The 13965-nt window shown below is 47.1% G+C and overlaps 1 protein-coding gene across 1 annotated transcript in view; it reads right to left on the bottom strand.

The window, feature by feature from the left end:
• LOC119954125 (1-phosphatidylinositol 4,5-bisphosphate phosphodiesterase delta-3-like) overlaps positions 1–13965 on the bottom strand; it is a 227051-nt gene that overhangs the window by 124341 nt on the left and 88745 nt on the right. Inside the window, exons 3-4 of the mRNA XM_038779046.1 lie at positions 2551–2779; positions 1626–1755 (exon numbers count right to left, since the gene is read on the bottom strand). Coding sequence (XP_038634974.1) covers positions 1626–1755; positions 2551–2779 — 359 coding nt within the window. The remainder of the gene's footprint in view (positions 1–1625; positions 1756–2550; positions 2780–13965) is intronic.

Here is a 13965-nt window from a genome sequence, read left to right as displayed (position 1 = left end):
TGACCTGACCATTCACAGCTGGATCTGTCTGACGTGATCAACTCCGTCCTGCCCATTCTTCGTAACCCTTCAACCTTTACTAATGAAAAATTTGTCTTAACTCCTCCTTAAATTTACTCACTGTCCCAGCATCCATCCCACACTGGAGTAGCGCATTCCACAGATCTACCCTTTGGGAGATGTAGTTTCTCTTCATCTCTGCTTTAAATTTGCTGCCTCTTATCCTGAGACTATGACCTCTTATTCTAGAATGTCTCACAAGAGGAAACATCCGCTCCATGCCTACTTTATCCTTACCCTTTATCATCTTTATCCGGGGCTGGTTAGCTCACTGGAGGGGCCGGTTAGCTCACTGGGCTAAATCACTGGCTTTTAAAGCAGACCAAGCAGGCCAGCCGTGCGGTTCAATTCCCGTACCAGCCTCCCCGGACAGGCACAGGAATGTGGCGACTAGGGGCTTTTCACAGTAACTTCATCAAAGCCTACTCGTGACAATAAGCGATTTTCATTTCATTTTCTTATATACCTCAATTTGATCTCCCTAATTCTTCTAAATTCTAGAGAGCACTGGCCGAAACTGCTCAATCTCTCTTCATGAGCCAAACTCCTCATCTTTGGTATCAACCTACAATAATAATTATAATAATAACCTTTTATTGTCACAAGTACAAAGTTACTGTGAAAAGCCAGTGAACCTCCTCTGAATTGCCTCCAATGCCACTACACCTGAAATAAGGACTAAAACTGTGCACAATAGTCCAGGTGCGGTCTCACCAATGCCTTATTCATTTGCAACACTTCCTTCATACTCCACTTCTTTCGCTATAAATGCTAACATTCCATTCACTTTCTTTATTACCTGCTGTACCTGCATGCTAGTTTTCTGACTCATGCACGAGGACACCCAGATCCCTCTGACCAAAATGCTTGACCTCACAATTATCCACATTAAACTGCATCTGCCACGTTTTGGCCCACAGGGGCTGGTTTAGTACACTGGGCTAAATCACTGGCTTTTAAAGCAGACCAAGACAGGCCAGCAGCACGGTTCAATTCCTGTACCAGCCTCCCCAAACAGGCACCGGAATGTGGCGACTAGGGGCTTTTCACAGTAACTTCATTGAAGCCTACTTGTGACAATAAGTGATTTTCATTTCATTTCATTTCATTTCACCTAACCTATCCATGTCCATTTGTAAGGTTCTTATTTCCTGATTGCAACTTACTGTCCCACATTTTTTAGTGTCATCTTCAAATTTGGCTATAGATCCATTTCCCCCTGCATTCAAGTCATTAATATAGATTGTAAATAGTTCGGGCCCAAGAACTGAATGCTGTGGTATCCCACTAATTGCGTCTTGCCATTCAGAAAAAGAATAATTTATCCCAAGTCTCTGTCTTCTCTCCGTCAGCCAGTCTTCTATCCAAATTAATAAATTACCCCAAACCCATGTGATATAACACTTCACCACACTTTAAGTCTCCCTTCATACCTAAACATTATTATAGTAATGTTTGGCTGTAAAAACAGTCAGATTGACAAAGCAAATAGTTAGGCAGATTTGACCAAAACCCCCAACAGAGAATATTGTTCAACTCTGTGCCTCACTGAGGCAGGTTCTTACCTTGAAAAGTTGGAAAGCATATTCATCATCTGCTTCAATGTTGATCATCTTCAGCAGGTTTTTAATCTCTTTGAAGGTCATTTTGTTGTCCTTATTTTTGTCGGCCTTCCGCAGGTATTCATGGATCCAGGTGGATTGATGTAAGGAGGAGACTCAAAAATAAGAGAAGCTGAGAAAATGCAATTGGTTGAAGGTTATAGAACAAGACTACACCTGGTCTGGGATACATACCCACACACAGATAGACACATATATACATACACAAACAGAGACACACATATATGCAGACAGACACACACATACACAGACTCAGACATGCACATGGACACACCACAGACAAACACAGGCCCAGACACACATACCCAAACACACAGACAGACACACACACACATGCATACACACACCACAGACATACACAGACCCAGACACACATACCTACACATATACACATGCACACATAAATGCACACATGGACACACACACACACGCATAATATCATAGAATTTACAGTGCAGAAGGAGGCAATTCAGCCCATCGAGTCTGCACCGGCTTTGGACAGAGCACCCTACTCAAGTCCACACCTCCACCCTAGCCCCATAACCCAGCAACCCCACCCAACACTAAGGGTAATTTTAGACACTAAGGGCAATTTTAGACACTAAGGGCAATTTATCATGGCCAATCCACCTAACCTGCACATCTTTGTGACTGTGGGAGGAAACAGGAGCACCCGGAGGAAACCCACGCACACACGGGGAGGATGTGCAGACAGTGACCCAAACTGGGAATCAAACCTTGGACCCTGGAGCTGTGAAGCAATTGTGCTAACCACTATGCTACCGTGCTGCCCACAAAGATGCATACACACAGTCACACAGACATACACAATGGTAGCTGACTATAGAAAGCAATTTTTAAAGGATATTGATGAATTTTCTCTTGCTGGCTCATGGTCTCTGCTTTTTTTCTCAGTTTTCTAAAACCTTGAACCCATCGCCTCCCCTCGTCCTCAGATGCTGCCACGAGGTCCATGTTTGTGCGATTGCCCGTGAAGACGATGGTGAAACACCGATTCTCAGAGAATCTGTTGCCATGTTTCTTCATCACCTCTGACCGGTGACCTTCTTGAACCTCCCGGATATCCATCACTGAGACTGAAATACCAGACAAAAGATTAGCAAACGACCGCACTATGGAACTCCCTCTAACACATTGCTCAATCAACACAGATCACAATCTTATTTTGTGCCCTTCACAATCTCCAGATGTTTGAAAGTGTGCCTTGCAGTCAATGAAGTGCCTCTGATTGGTTGTCAGTGCTGAAATGTAGAACATGTCACAGACAATGTGTGCATAGCAAGATCCTAAAACCAGCAATAATGTGATAATGATATATTTTAGTGATATTGGTGGAGGGGTAAATATTGACCTGGACAATTCCTTAAATCTCCTTCACAATGGTGGCATTAGAGATTTTATATTTGTCTGAGGGATAAAGCCTCGGTTCAATGTTCCATCAACCTGTGTAACACGCTGCTCAGTACACACAACACCCTGCTCAGTACACACAGCACCCTGTGTAACACGCTGCTCAGTACACACAGCACCCTGTGTAACACGCTGCTCAGTACACACAGCACCCTATGTAACACACTGCTCAGTACACACAGCACCCTGTGTAACACGCTGCTCAGTACACCCAGCATCCTGTGTAACACACTGTTCAGTACACACAGCACCCTGTGTAACACACTGCTCAGTACACACAGCACCCTGTGTAACACACTGCTCAGTACACACAGCACCCTGTGTAACACACTGTTCAGTACACACAGCACCCTGTGTAACACACTGCTCAGTACACCCAGCACCCTGTGTAACACGCTGCTCAGTACACACAACACCCTGTGTAACACACTGCTCAGTACACACAGCACCCTGTGTAACACACTGCTCAGTACACCCAGCACCCTGTGTAACACACTGCTCAGTACACCCAGCACCCTGTGTAACACACTGCTCAGTACACACAGCACCCTGTGTAACACGCTGCTCAGTACACACAGCATCCTGTGTAACACAGCGCTCAGTACACCCAGCATCCTGTGTAACACACTGGTCAGTCTTCCCAGCACCCTGTGTAACACGCTGCTCAGTACACACAGCACCCTGTGTAACACACTGCTCAGTACACCCAGCACCCTGTGTAACACACTGCTCAGTACACACAGCATCCTGTGTAACACGCTGCTCAGTACACACAGCACCCTGTGTAACACGCTGCTCAGTACACACAGCACCCTGTGTAACACGCTGCTCAGTACACACAGCACCCTGTGTAACACGCTGCTCAGTACACACAGCACCCTGTGTAACACGCTGCTCAGTACACCCAGCACCCTGTGTAACACACTGCTCAGTACACACAGCACCCTGTGTAACACGCTGCTCAGTACACCCAGCATCCTGTGTCACACACTGTTCAGTACACACAGCACCCTGTGTAACACACTGCTCAGTACACACAGCACCCTGTGTAACACACTGTTCAGTACACACAGCACCCTGTGTAACACGCTGCTCAGTACACACAACACCCTGTGTAACACACTGCTCAGTACACACAGCACCCTGTGTAACACACTGCTCAGTACACCCAGCACCCTGTGTAACACGCTGCTCAGTACACACAGCACCCTGTGTAACACGCTGCTCAGTACACACAGCACCCTGTGTAACACGCTGCTCAGTACACACAGCATCCTGTGTAACACGCTGCTCAGTACACACAGCACCCTGTGTAACACGCTGCTCAGTACACACAGCACCCTGTGTAACACGCTGCTCAGTACACCCAGCACCCTGTGTAACACACTGCTCAGTACACCCAACACCCTGTGTAACACAGTGCTCAGTACACCCAGCACCCTGTGTAACTGAAGGGAACCGGCTATCTCTGATGGTAAAAGGGTCATTGATTTCGCCATTTCAATGGAAATACTAAAGCCCAGTTTGAAATCCATTTTAAAATGGATTTCATCATAAGACTTTAAGCATAACCGTAGATTACAAAAACACACAGCTTGCAGTAACAAAAGCACAGAACTTGAAACATCCACAGGCTAGCTAGAAACAAATGCAACATTTCTACTGAAAAGTTAAATTGACATTATAAATTGTCCATTGTTCTAATGAACAGAATTGCAGAAGTTCAAAATAGTTTCATTAAAAGTATTAAACAGTACCACAATCTTATCAAGGTCAAAATAAGCACCATGGCAACATGAATCCACCATTGTTCAGAATATGAATAATATAGCAGTCAGCAGAAAAACCAGTAGAAACCAGAGCTGATTAAAAGTGTAGATCACATTCCAATACACAGCAATCATCTAAAAATGCAACACATCCACAACTATGTTGCAAATTGATGATTGACAACGAACCATCCAACCAAATGCATTTGAGACTCATCCAAGAAATCAACACATTACAGGGGTAGGGACAGATGGAGTCAGACTGACAACACTTTCCTTAAACATAGAGGTCCGGGCAGCCATTTTTCATCCAGGATCACTCTATAACTTTTACCTAACTATTCGCTATCTTTATTTCGTATTTTTGTATTTCCACTCTAACTCTTAAAGTCTGCGCAAGCTGTTTTTGCTTTGAGCAAGAAAACATTACTGTATTTTGAAAGTTAAATGTTTGTAAACTACTAAGTTGATTATATTTCTTAAAGCCCTAGCAAGGGCTTTATTGAGAACATTTGATTGTAACCACGAGAAGATCTCAACTCTCAATTATAATCAATAGACACAATAAAAGATTTCATTTCGCACCCGGGACGTGTAACTTAAATTTCTCCTGAGTTCAAAATGTATACGAAATTCCTTTATTGTGTTGAAGACGGCCATTTTGCGAATTTCAGATTTCATGGTTAGAAAATCTGATCAAGACCCGCCTCCTGGCTACTGGGATACGCCCCAAGTCACGTATCACCAAAAAGGCTAAAGCTACGCAACACCTGCGCATTGCCAAGAACTGTTAACTTGAGAAATAAGAACTGTCATTACTTTGAATGATGCTTTATTAATAATAAGAAATTAACAAATCTTGTTAGCTGTGCTTTTTTCAACAGAGCCGGCGAATCCATCCACAGAAAACGAAGTTCATTCAGCGCAAGATTGATTCAGTCATATATTCAATAAGTTATTGTGTTTGATATTTTAAAATGAATGTTAGCTTGGAAATAAAAACTTCAGACAATGTGGAAGCTGTTTTTAAAAAACTCTGATTATTTTTTAAAGAAATTAAAAACCTCCAGAAGACAGAAACTTGAAAAGCAAATCCATGTTGAGAAGAAAGAAATTTGGCAGCAATCCAACTTTTATTCCCAGTCCATTTGAGTGACATATAAAAAAATGTTGAAAGAGATGCAAATGGCATCATTTCAAGTTATCTGCCCCTTTTGTGTCTCTGTCCAGAAATTAACCAATTACTGTTTTAAAAAAAAAAATTTTTTGAGAGACAGTTAACAATTCATTGTTCAGTTTTTAACAAGCCTACAGAGTAATCAGCCTTTTTAAATGATGCTTGAGCCTGCACATTAACTTAAACAAGGACTCCCAAGCCCCTTTGTGCTTCTGATTTCCTAAGCATGTCCCCAACAAAGCATACCCTTGGCTTCCAAAATGTTGGTCAGGATGTTGCTGTTTAGGATATGCAGTTCCAGAAGATATCAAAGACTTGGCAATACACATCCAATACAAAGTTAAAAATAACTTGACCAACCCTTTGATTACACTCTTTTGGGGTTGATTTTCCAGATGGTTGGGTGGCACAGGAATTAACATTAGAATAGAATAGAACAGTACAGCACAGAACAGGCCCTTCGGCCCTCGATTTTGTGCCGAGCAATGAACCTGGGACCCTGGAGCTGTGAAGCATTTATGCTAACCACCATGCTACCGTGCTGCCCCTAATTAATCCCCATTATTCCGGGACTTTTCCTATTTTGCATATTTGGACTTACCATTTACGTACTAATGTTGCTGATCAGATACTTTGGCTAATGCATGCCTACTCATAGTGTCCCAGCAATCCACATGGTTCATATTAATTCATATGCACCACTAGCCAATAACATCAAAATGGAAAGTTTCTGTTGAACTATTATTTACTGCATTATTATTCATTTATTAGTGAATTATTATTAATAATTTTATTCCTGAATTACATAATCGATTTTCATAATCATTTTAACAATTATTACTAAATCATATACTCAACTTCAGTTATTTTACTGTATAATCATTTTATCTGTATACATGAAATTATTATTATTAATCGTTTATTACTGAATTATGTAATCATGATATCAATTTTTAAGCAGTGTATCAATGTTTTAAGCAATATATCAATTTTTACTAAGTAATTTCCCTCATTTCCCTTCTCCATCAGGACTACCTGCGCAAAGAAATAAACGTGCCTCAGTGCACAAGATGCAATCTATGCTAAAATTATTCCTTTATATTGGGAGTCAAGACTTGTCAACAAATTAAATAGAATAACAACCATCATACAAAATGTAGCTGACTATACCGCCAATGCCCTGAATAAAATCTCTGACAAAATTCGAACCGTAGCACTACAAAATCGAATGGCACTTGACTATGTGCTAGCTGAAAATGGTGGCATTTTGATTGGTGCGGAGTGTTGCAATTTCATTCCAGATAATTCAAAAAGAAGTTAATCTGGCAGCACACATTCAAGAAGAGGTCAGAAAGCTTGACACATCCTCAGATATCTCTATCTGGGAGAAACTTTGCAGGTGGTTGGGACCCACAGGAATGTCCACAGTACGAATAATCTTTTTCTTCTGTATAGCAGGATTCATCATCTACATGACATTCCTGGTGATCAAATGCGTTAGCCAACTATTCACTAAACGCAGGGGGCCATCAATCAGAATAATTCACACTAATCCCAGGGCACCACCAATAAATTAAATAGAACTAAAATATTACTGTTGAACTGTTACTAACCTATCAATTATTTGACTGTATTACTAACGTATTGCTAAAAGATTACGACTGAATCAGTAGAATCAAATTCAATTAATTGATTTATTGTTATTGTATAATAATAATTCTTGAAGACTTTTAAGAATTTTTGCTCAAATGCTTGAAATGAAAAGCTTACCGCTCTATTGTTGAAGGTTGTTTTCAAACAAGGAAACCATCAAAGAAAATGTGACTGAGTTCCTCTTCGCACTTTTACCTATCCAATCGCATTGCTCCTTCTTTTTAATGTGATACATTGCACTTAGTCTTTCGATTTATCAAAAGGGAGGACTGAAGGGAACCAGCTATTTCTGATAGGTAAAAGGGTCATTGATTTAGCTATTTTGATGTAAATACTGAAGCCAAGTTTGAAATCCATTTTAAAATGGATTTCATCAAAAGACTTCAAGCATAACCTTAGATTACAAAAACTCACAGCTTGCAGTAACAAAAGCACAAAATTTGAAACATCCACAGGCTAGCTAGAAACAAATGCAACATTTCTACTGAAAAGTTAAATTGACATTATAAACACCCAGCACCCCGTGTAACACGCTGCTCAGTACACACAGCACCCTGTGTAACACACTGCTCAGTACACCCAGCACCCTGTGTAACACGCTGCTCAGAACACCCAGCACCCTGTTTAACACACTGCTCAGTGCACCCAGCACCCTGCGTACCACACTGCACAATCTTCCCAGCACCCTGTGTAACACATTGTTCAGTGCACACAGCACCCTGTGTAACACACTGCTCAGTACACCCAGCACCCTGTGTAACACGCTGCTCAGTGCACCCAGCACCCTGTGTAACACACTGCTCTGTACAACCGGCACCCTGTGTAACACGCTGCTCAGAACACCCAACACCCTGTGTAACACACTGCTCAGTACACACAGCACCCTGTGTAACACACTGCTCAGTACACCCAGCACCCTGTGTAACACGCTGCTCAGAACACCCAGCACCCTGTGTAACACGCTGCTCAGTACACCCAGCACCCTGTGTAACACACTGCTCAGTGCACCCAACACCCTGTGTAACACACTGCTCAGTGCACCCAACACCCTGTGTAACACGCTGCTCAGAACACCCAACACCCTGTGTAACACACTGCTCAGAACACCCAACACCCTGTGTAACACAGCGCTCAGTACACACAGCACCCTGTGTAACACGCTGCTCAGTCTTCCCAGCATCCTGTGTAACACACTGCTCAGTACACCCAGCACCCTGTGTAACACACTGCTCAGAACACCCAACACCCTGTGTAACACAGCGCTCAGTACACACAGCCCCCTGTGTAACACACTGCTCAGTACACACAGCACCCTGTGTAACACACTGCTCAGTACACCCAGCACCCTGTGTAACACGCTGCTCAGTACACACAGCACCCTGTGTAACACACTGCTCAGTACACCCAGCACCCTGTGTAACACACTGCTCAGTACACCCAGCATCCTGTGTAACACACTGCTCAGTACACACAGCACCCTGTGTAACACACTGCTCAGTACACCCAGCACCCTGTGTAACACACTGCTCAGTACACCCAGCATCCTGTGTAACACACTGCTCAGTACACACAGCACCCTGTGTAACACACTGTTCAGTACACACAGCACCCTGTGTAACACACTGCTCAGTACACACAGCACCCTGTGTAACACACTGCTCAGTACACACAGCACCCTGTGTAACACACTGCTCAGTACACCCAGCATCCTGTGTAACACACTGCTCAGTACACACAGCACCCTGTGTAACACACTGTTCAGTACACACAGCACCCTGTGTAACACACTGCTCAGTACACACAGCACCCTGTGTAACACACTGCTCAGTACACCCAGCACCCTGTGTAACACATTGTTCAGTACACCCAGCACCCTGTGTAACACACTGCTCAGTACACCCAGCACCCTGTGTAACACACTGCTCAGTACACCCAGCACCCTGTGTAACACACTGCTCAGTGCACCCAGCACCCTGTGTAACACACTGCTCAGTGCACCCAGCACCCTGTGTAACACACTGCTCAGTACACCCAGCACCCTGCGTAACACACTGCTCAGTACACCCAGCACCCTGTGTAACACACTGCTCAGTACACCCAGCACCCTGCGTAACACACTGCTCAGTACACCCAGCACCCTGTGTAACACACTGCTCAGTACACACAGCACCCTGTGTAACACACTGCTCAGTACACCCAGCATCCTGTGTAACACACTGCTCAGTACACACAGCACCCTGTGTAACACACTGCTCAGTACACACAGCACCCTGTGTAACACACTGCTCAGTACACACAGCACCCTGCGTAACACACTGCTCAGTACACACAGCACCCTGTGTAACACACTGCTCAGTGCACCCAGCATCCTGTGAAACACACTGTTGCGTCCTCCTCGCTGTGCATCTAATACTGGGGTCAGCTAACTATTTACAAGTGCAGTGTTGTGGAATTGAACCCCACATAGAACATAGAACATATAGTGCAGAAGGAGGCTATTCGGCCCATCGAATCTGCATGAACCCACTTAAGCCCTCACTTCCACCCTACCCCCATAACCCAAAAACCCCTCCTCACCTTTTTGGATACCAAAGGCAATTTATCATGGCCAATCCATCTAACCTGCACCTGTCTTTGGACTGTGGGAGGAAACCGGAGCACCCGGAGGAAACCCACGCAGACACAGGGAGAACGTGCAGACTGCGCACTGACAGTGACCCAGCAGGGAATCAAACCTGGGACCCAGGTGCTGTGAAGCCAAGTGCTAACCACATGTGCTGCCCACCTTGTTGATATTTTGATCATAGGATGGCTGAATGAAATAATTTATTCTAGGAATAAATACTTTCCCCTCATGTCACAACAGCTTGTCAGAGTTCTGACCTCAAGGCTAAATCCCTCAGAGTGCAGATAATAAACTGCTTCTAATTTGTTTCCCTGACCACAAATTGCAGCATTTATAGAATTATAGACTAATCTATTGGGGTTGCATGGTGGCAAAGTGGTTAGCACTGCTGCCTCACAGCACCAGGGAGCCTGGTTCAATTCCAACCTTGTGTACTATCTGTGCGGAGTCTGCACTTTCTCCCCGTGTGTGTGTGTGGGTTTCCTCCGGGTGCTCCGGTTTCCTCCCACAAACCAACGATGTGCAGGTTAGGTTGACTGATTAGTGTCCAAAGGATTGGATTGGGTTAGTGGGTTATGGGGATAGCTTGGTGTCATGGGACTAGGTAGGAGGGTCAGTGTAGACTCAATTGGTCGATTGGCCTCCTTCTGTAGCGATTCCATGATTCTATGATCAAATGGTTACAGCACAGAGGGAGGCCATTTGGCCTTTTGAGTCTGCAACAGCAAAAGTAACTCGTCCCATTGCCCCACCATTTTCCCAAAGCATTGCAGCTTTTTCTCTTCAGGAGCTTATCCAATTTCTTTTGAAAGCCACGATTGAACCTTCATCGTCACACTGTCAGGAAGCACAATTCACATCCTAACCACGTGGTGCCTAAAAACATTTTCTCCATGTCACTCCATGTGCTTTTACAAAGGGTCATCTGGACTCGAAACGTTAGCTCTTTTCTCTCCTTACAGATGCTCACAGACCTGCTGAGATTGTCCAGCATTTTCTCTTTTGGTTTCAAATCTGTGTCCTCTAGTTCTCAACCAAATCAGAACATTGGGCGGGATTCTCCCAACGGGAGTCTAAGTGCCAACGCCGGAGTAAAAGGCGCGGTGCCTTGGGTCCCGCGGATGCGCAGTTGGGCAGGCGCCAACTAGCGCATGCGCAGTGGCCGTCCTCCCCCAGGCCGTCCCGCACAACAATGGCACAGGGCTATAACATTGCCGGCGGAGGAAAGGAGGCCCCCCAACAGAGAGGCCGGCCCGCCAATTTGTGGGCCCCGATCGCAGGCCAGACAACATCGGAGGCCCCCCTACCCGGTTAGGGTGACCTCCCCCTAGGGTGACCACCCCCTCCCCCCCCCCACAGGCCGCCACCTGAGCGTTCCCGCAGAGTTCCCGCCAGCAGCGACCGGGGTGAACGGCGCAGGCAGGACTCTGTCATGTCAGAGCAACCGCTCGGCCCGTCCGGGTCCGAGAATCGGTGGCCCCGCCAACACGCCGGCATAAATGTCGCCGATTCTCCGCACCTCGGAGAATCGCACGCCGGCGTCGTGGCGCGGTTGCTCCAATTCTCCGGCCTGGTGCGGGGCTCGGAGAATCGCCCCCATCGTTTCTCTATCGCTCTGTCCAGATCCCTCATGGTTTTGAACATCTCTATTAAATCTCCTCTTCGTCTTCTCTTCTCTGAGGAAAACTGTTCCAACTTCTCCAATCGCTCCACATAACTGAAATTCTCGGACGGGATTCTCCGACCCCCCGCCGGGGTTTTGGCGGGGGCAGGAATCAAGCCGCGCCAGTCGGAGGCCGCTAGCAGCGCCCCCCCCCCCCCCCCCGGCGCTTCTCCGTCCCGCAATGGGCCAAGTGACCGCCCGTTTTGGGCATGTCCCGCCAGCGTAATTCACAACAGGTCCTTACCGGCGGGACCTGGCTCCACCAGCGACCTACAGAGGCCTCGGGGAGCGGGGGGGGGGGGGTCCTGGCCTCGAGAAGTGCCCCCACTGTGGCCTGGTCCGCAACCGGGCCACCGATCCACGGGCGGTCCTGGGCCGTGGGGACACTCTTTCCCTCCGCACCGGCCGCTGTCAACCTCCGCCATGGCCGCGCGGAGATCAAGACCCCTGCGCATGCGCTGGGATGACGCCAGCACACGCTGGCGCTCCCGCGCATGCGCCAACTCGCACCGGCCAGCGGAGGCCCTTCGGCGTCGGTTGGCGTGGCGCCAAGCCCTTCCGCACCGGCTGGCGCTGCGCCACACACTCCAGCGCCGGCCTAGCCCCTGAAGGTGCGGAGGATTCTGCACCTTCGGGGTGGCCGGGCGCCTGACTCCGGTTCGCGGAGAATCCCACCCTTCATCCTTGGAGACATTCTCGTAAATCTCTTCTGCAACCTCTGCAGGCCTGACTGGAGATTTTGGCAACAGAGGAGGATAAGAGAGGAAGAGAGAGGGAGAGAGACAGTGGCACACTAACCTGGAGAGAGAATGGGCTGGGGCCTGCTGGAATTTGAAACAGTGGGAATAAATCAAACCGGAAGACCATGCAGGGATTCTCCGATACCGCGGCAGGACGGAGAATCGGAGGGGGGGGTCATGGGAATCGCGCCATGCCACTCTGCGCTAGGCCGCCAATTGTCCGGAGCCGGCGGGGTCACCTCCACGCTGGTCAGGGGCCGTTGAAAGCGCACCCCCCCGCCAATTCTCTGCGCCTCGATGAGCCGAGTGCCCGCCGAATTCGGCCCAGTCCCGCCAGTGTAGGTTACGTATGGTCCTACCCGGCAGGACCTTGGAGTTCTGGCTGCAGAGGCCGTCCTGGTGGTGGTGCGGGGGGATCCGACTCAGGGGGGTCCTCCACGGTGACCTGGCCCACGATTGGGGCCTACCGATCTGCGGGTGGGCTAATTCCGTGGGGGGACTATGTTCCTCTGCGCCGGGCCCCTGTAGGGCTCCGCCATATTGCCTGGGGGCCGCCGCGGAGGCGGCAACCCAGGCAGATCCGCGCCGGCCGTGGCACGCATGTGCGTGCCGACGCCGGTCGTGGCGTGCCAGCTTTCGAGCGCCGTAGCAGCAGACACCACTCCGGCGCCGTAATAGCCCCCTAGGAAGGTGTTAATACCTGGGCCTTGAGGCCCATTGACGCCGGAGTGGCTTGCGCCGCTTTTGATGCCGGCGTCAGAACTTGGCTGCAGGATTGGAGAATCCCGGTCCATGAGTTGATTTGCTCGTGATCATTGTTATTTTGTTTCCCTTTCTCCAAAGTTATGGAGTAAATCTAAGGAGCAGTGAAATTATTTTTTTAATATAATTCGGTTTAAGTAAAACAGTGGAGTTATCTTCTCAATATTTAATTAACATCATTGGAAGAGAGATGAGTAACTGGTGAGTTGTTCTTCTTTATGTAGTCAGTTTTATTACAGAACCATAGAATTCCTACAGTACAGAAGAAGGCCATTCGCCCCATCGAGTCTGCATCGACAATCTGAAAGAGCACCCGACCAACGTCCACTCCCCACCCTATCATCAGAACCCCACCTTACCTGCACATCTTTGGACACTAAGGGACAGTTTTATTTTCACTGAGCTCCGAGTTTATGCAGTACCTTTAACATGACCACCCAAGATGCTTCACAGAAGAGTTTT

The sequence above is a fragment of the Scyliorhinus canicula genome, chromosome 19 (genome assembly GCF_902713615.1).
Source record: "Scyliorhinus canicula chromosome 19, sScyCan1.1, whole genome shotgun sequence".
Classification (NCBI taxonomy): domain Eukaryota; kingdom Metazoa; phylum Chordata; class Chondrichthyes; order Carcharhiniformes; family Scyliorhinidae; genus Scyliorhinus; species Scyliorhinus canicula.
The sequence above is the reverse complement of the archived record's forward strand: the minus strand, read 5'-3'. Positions and strand labels throughout refer to the sequence as shown.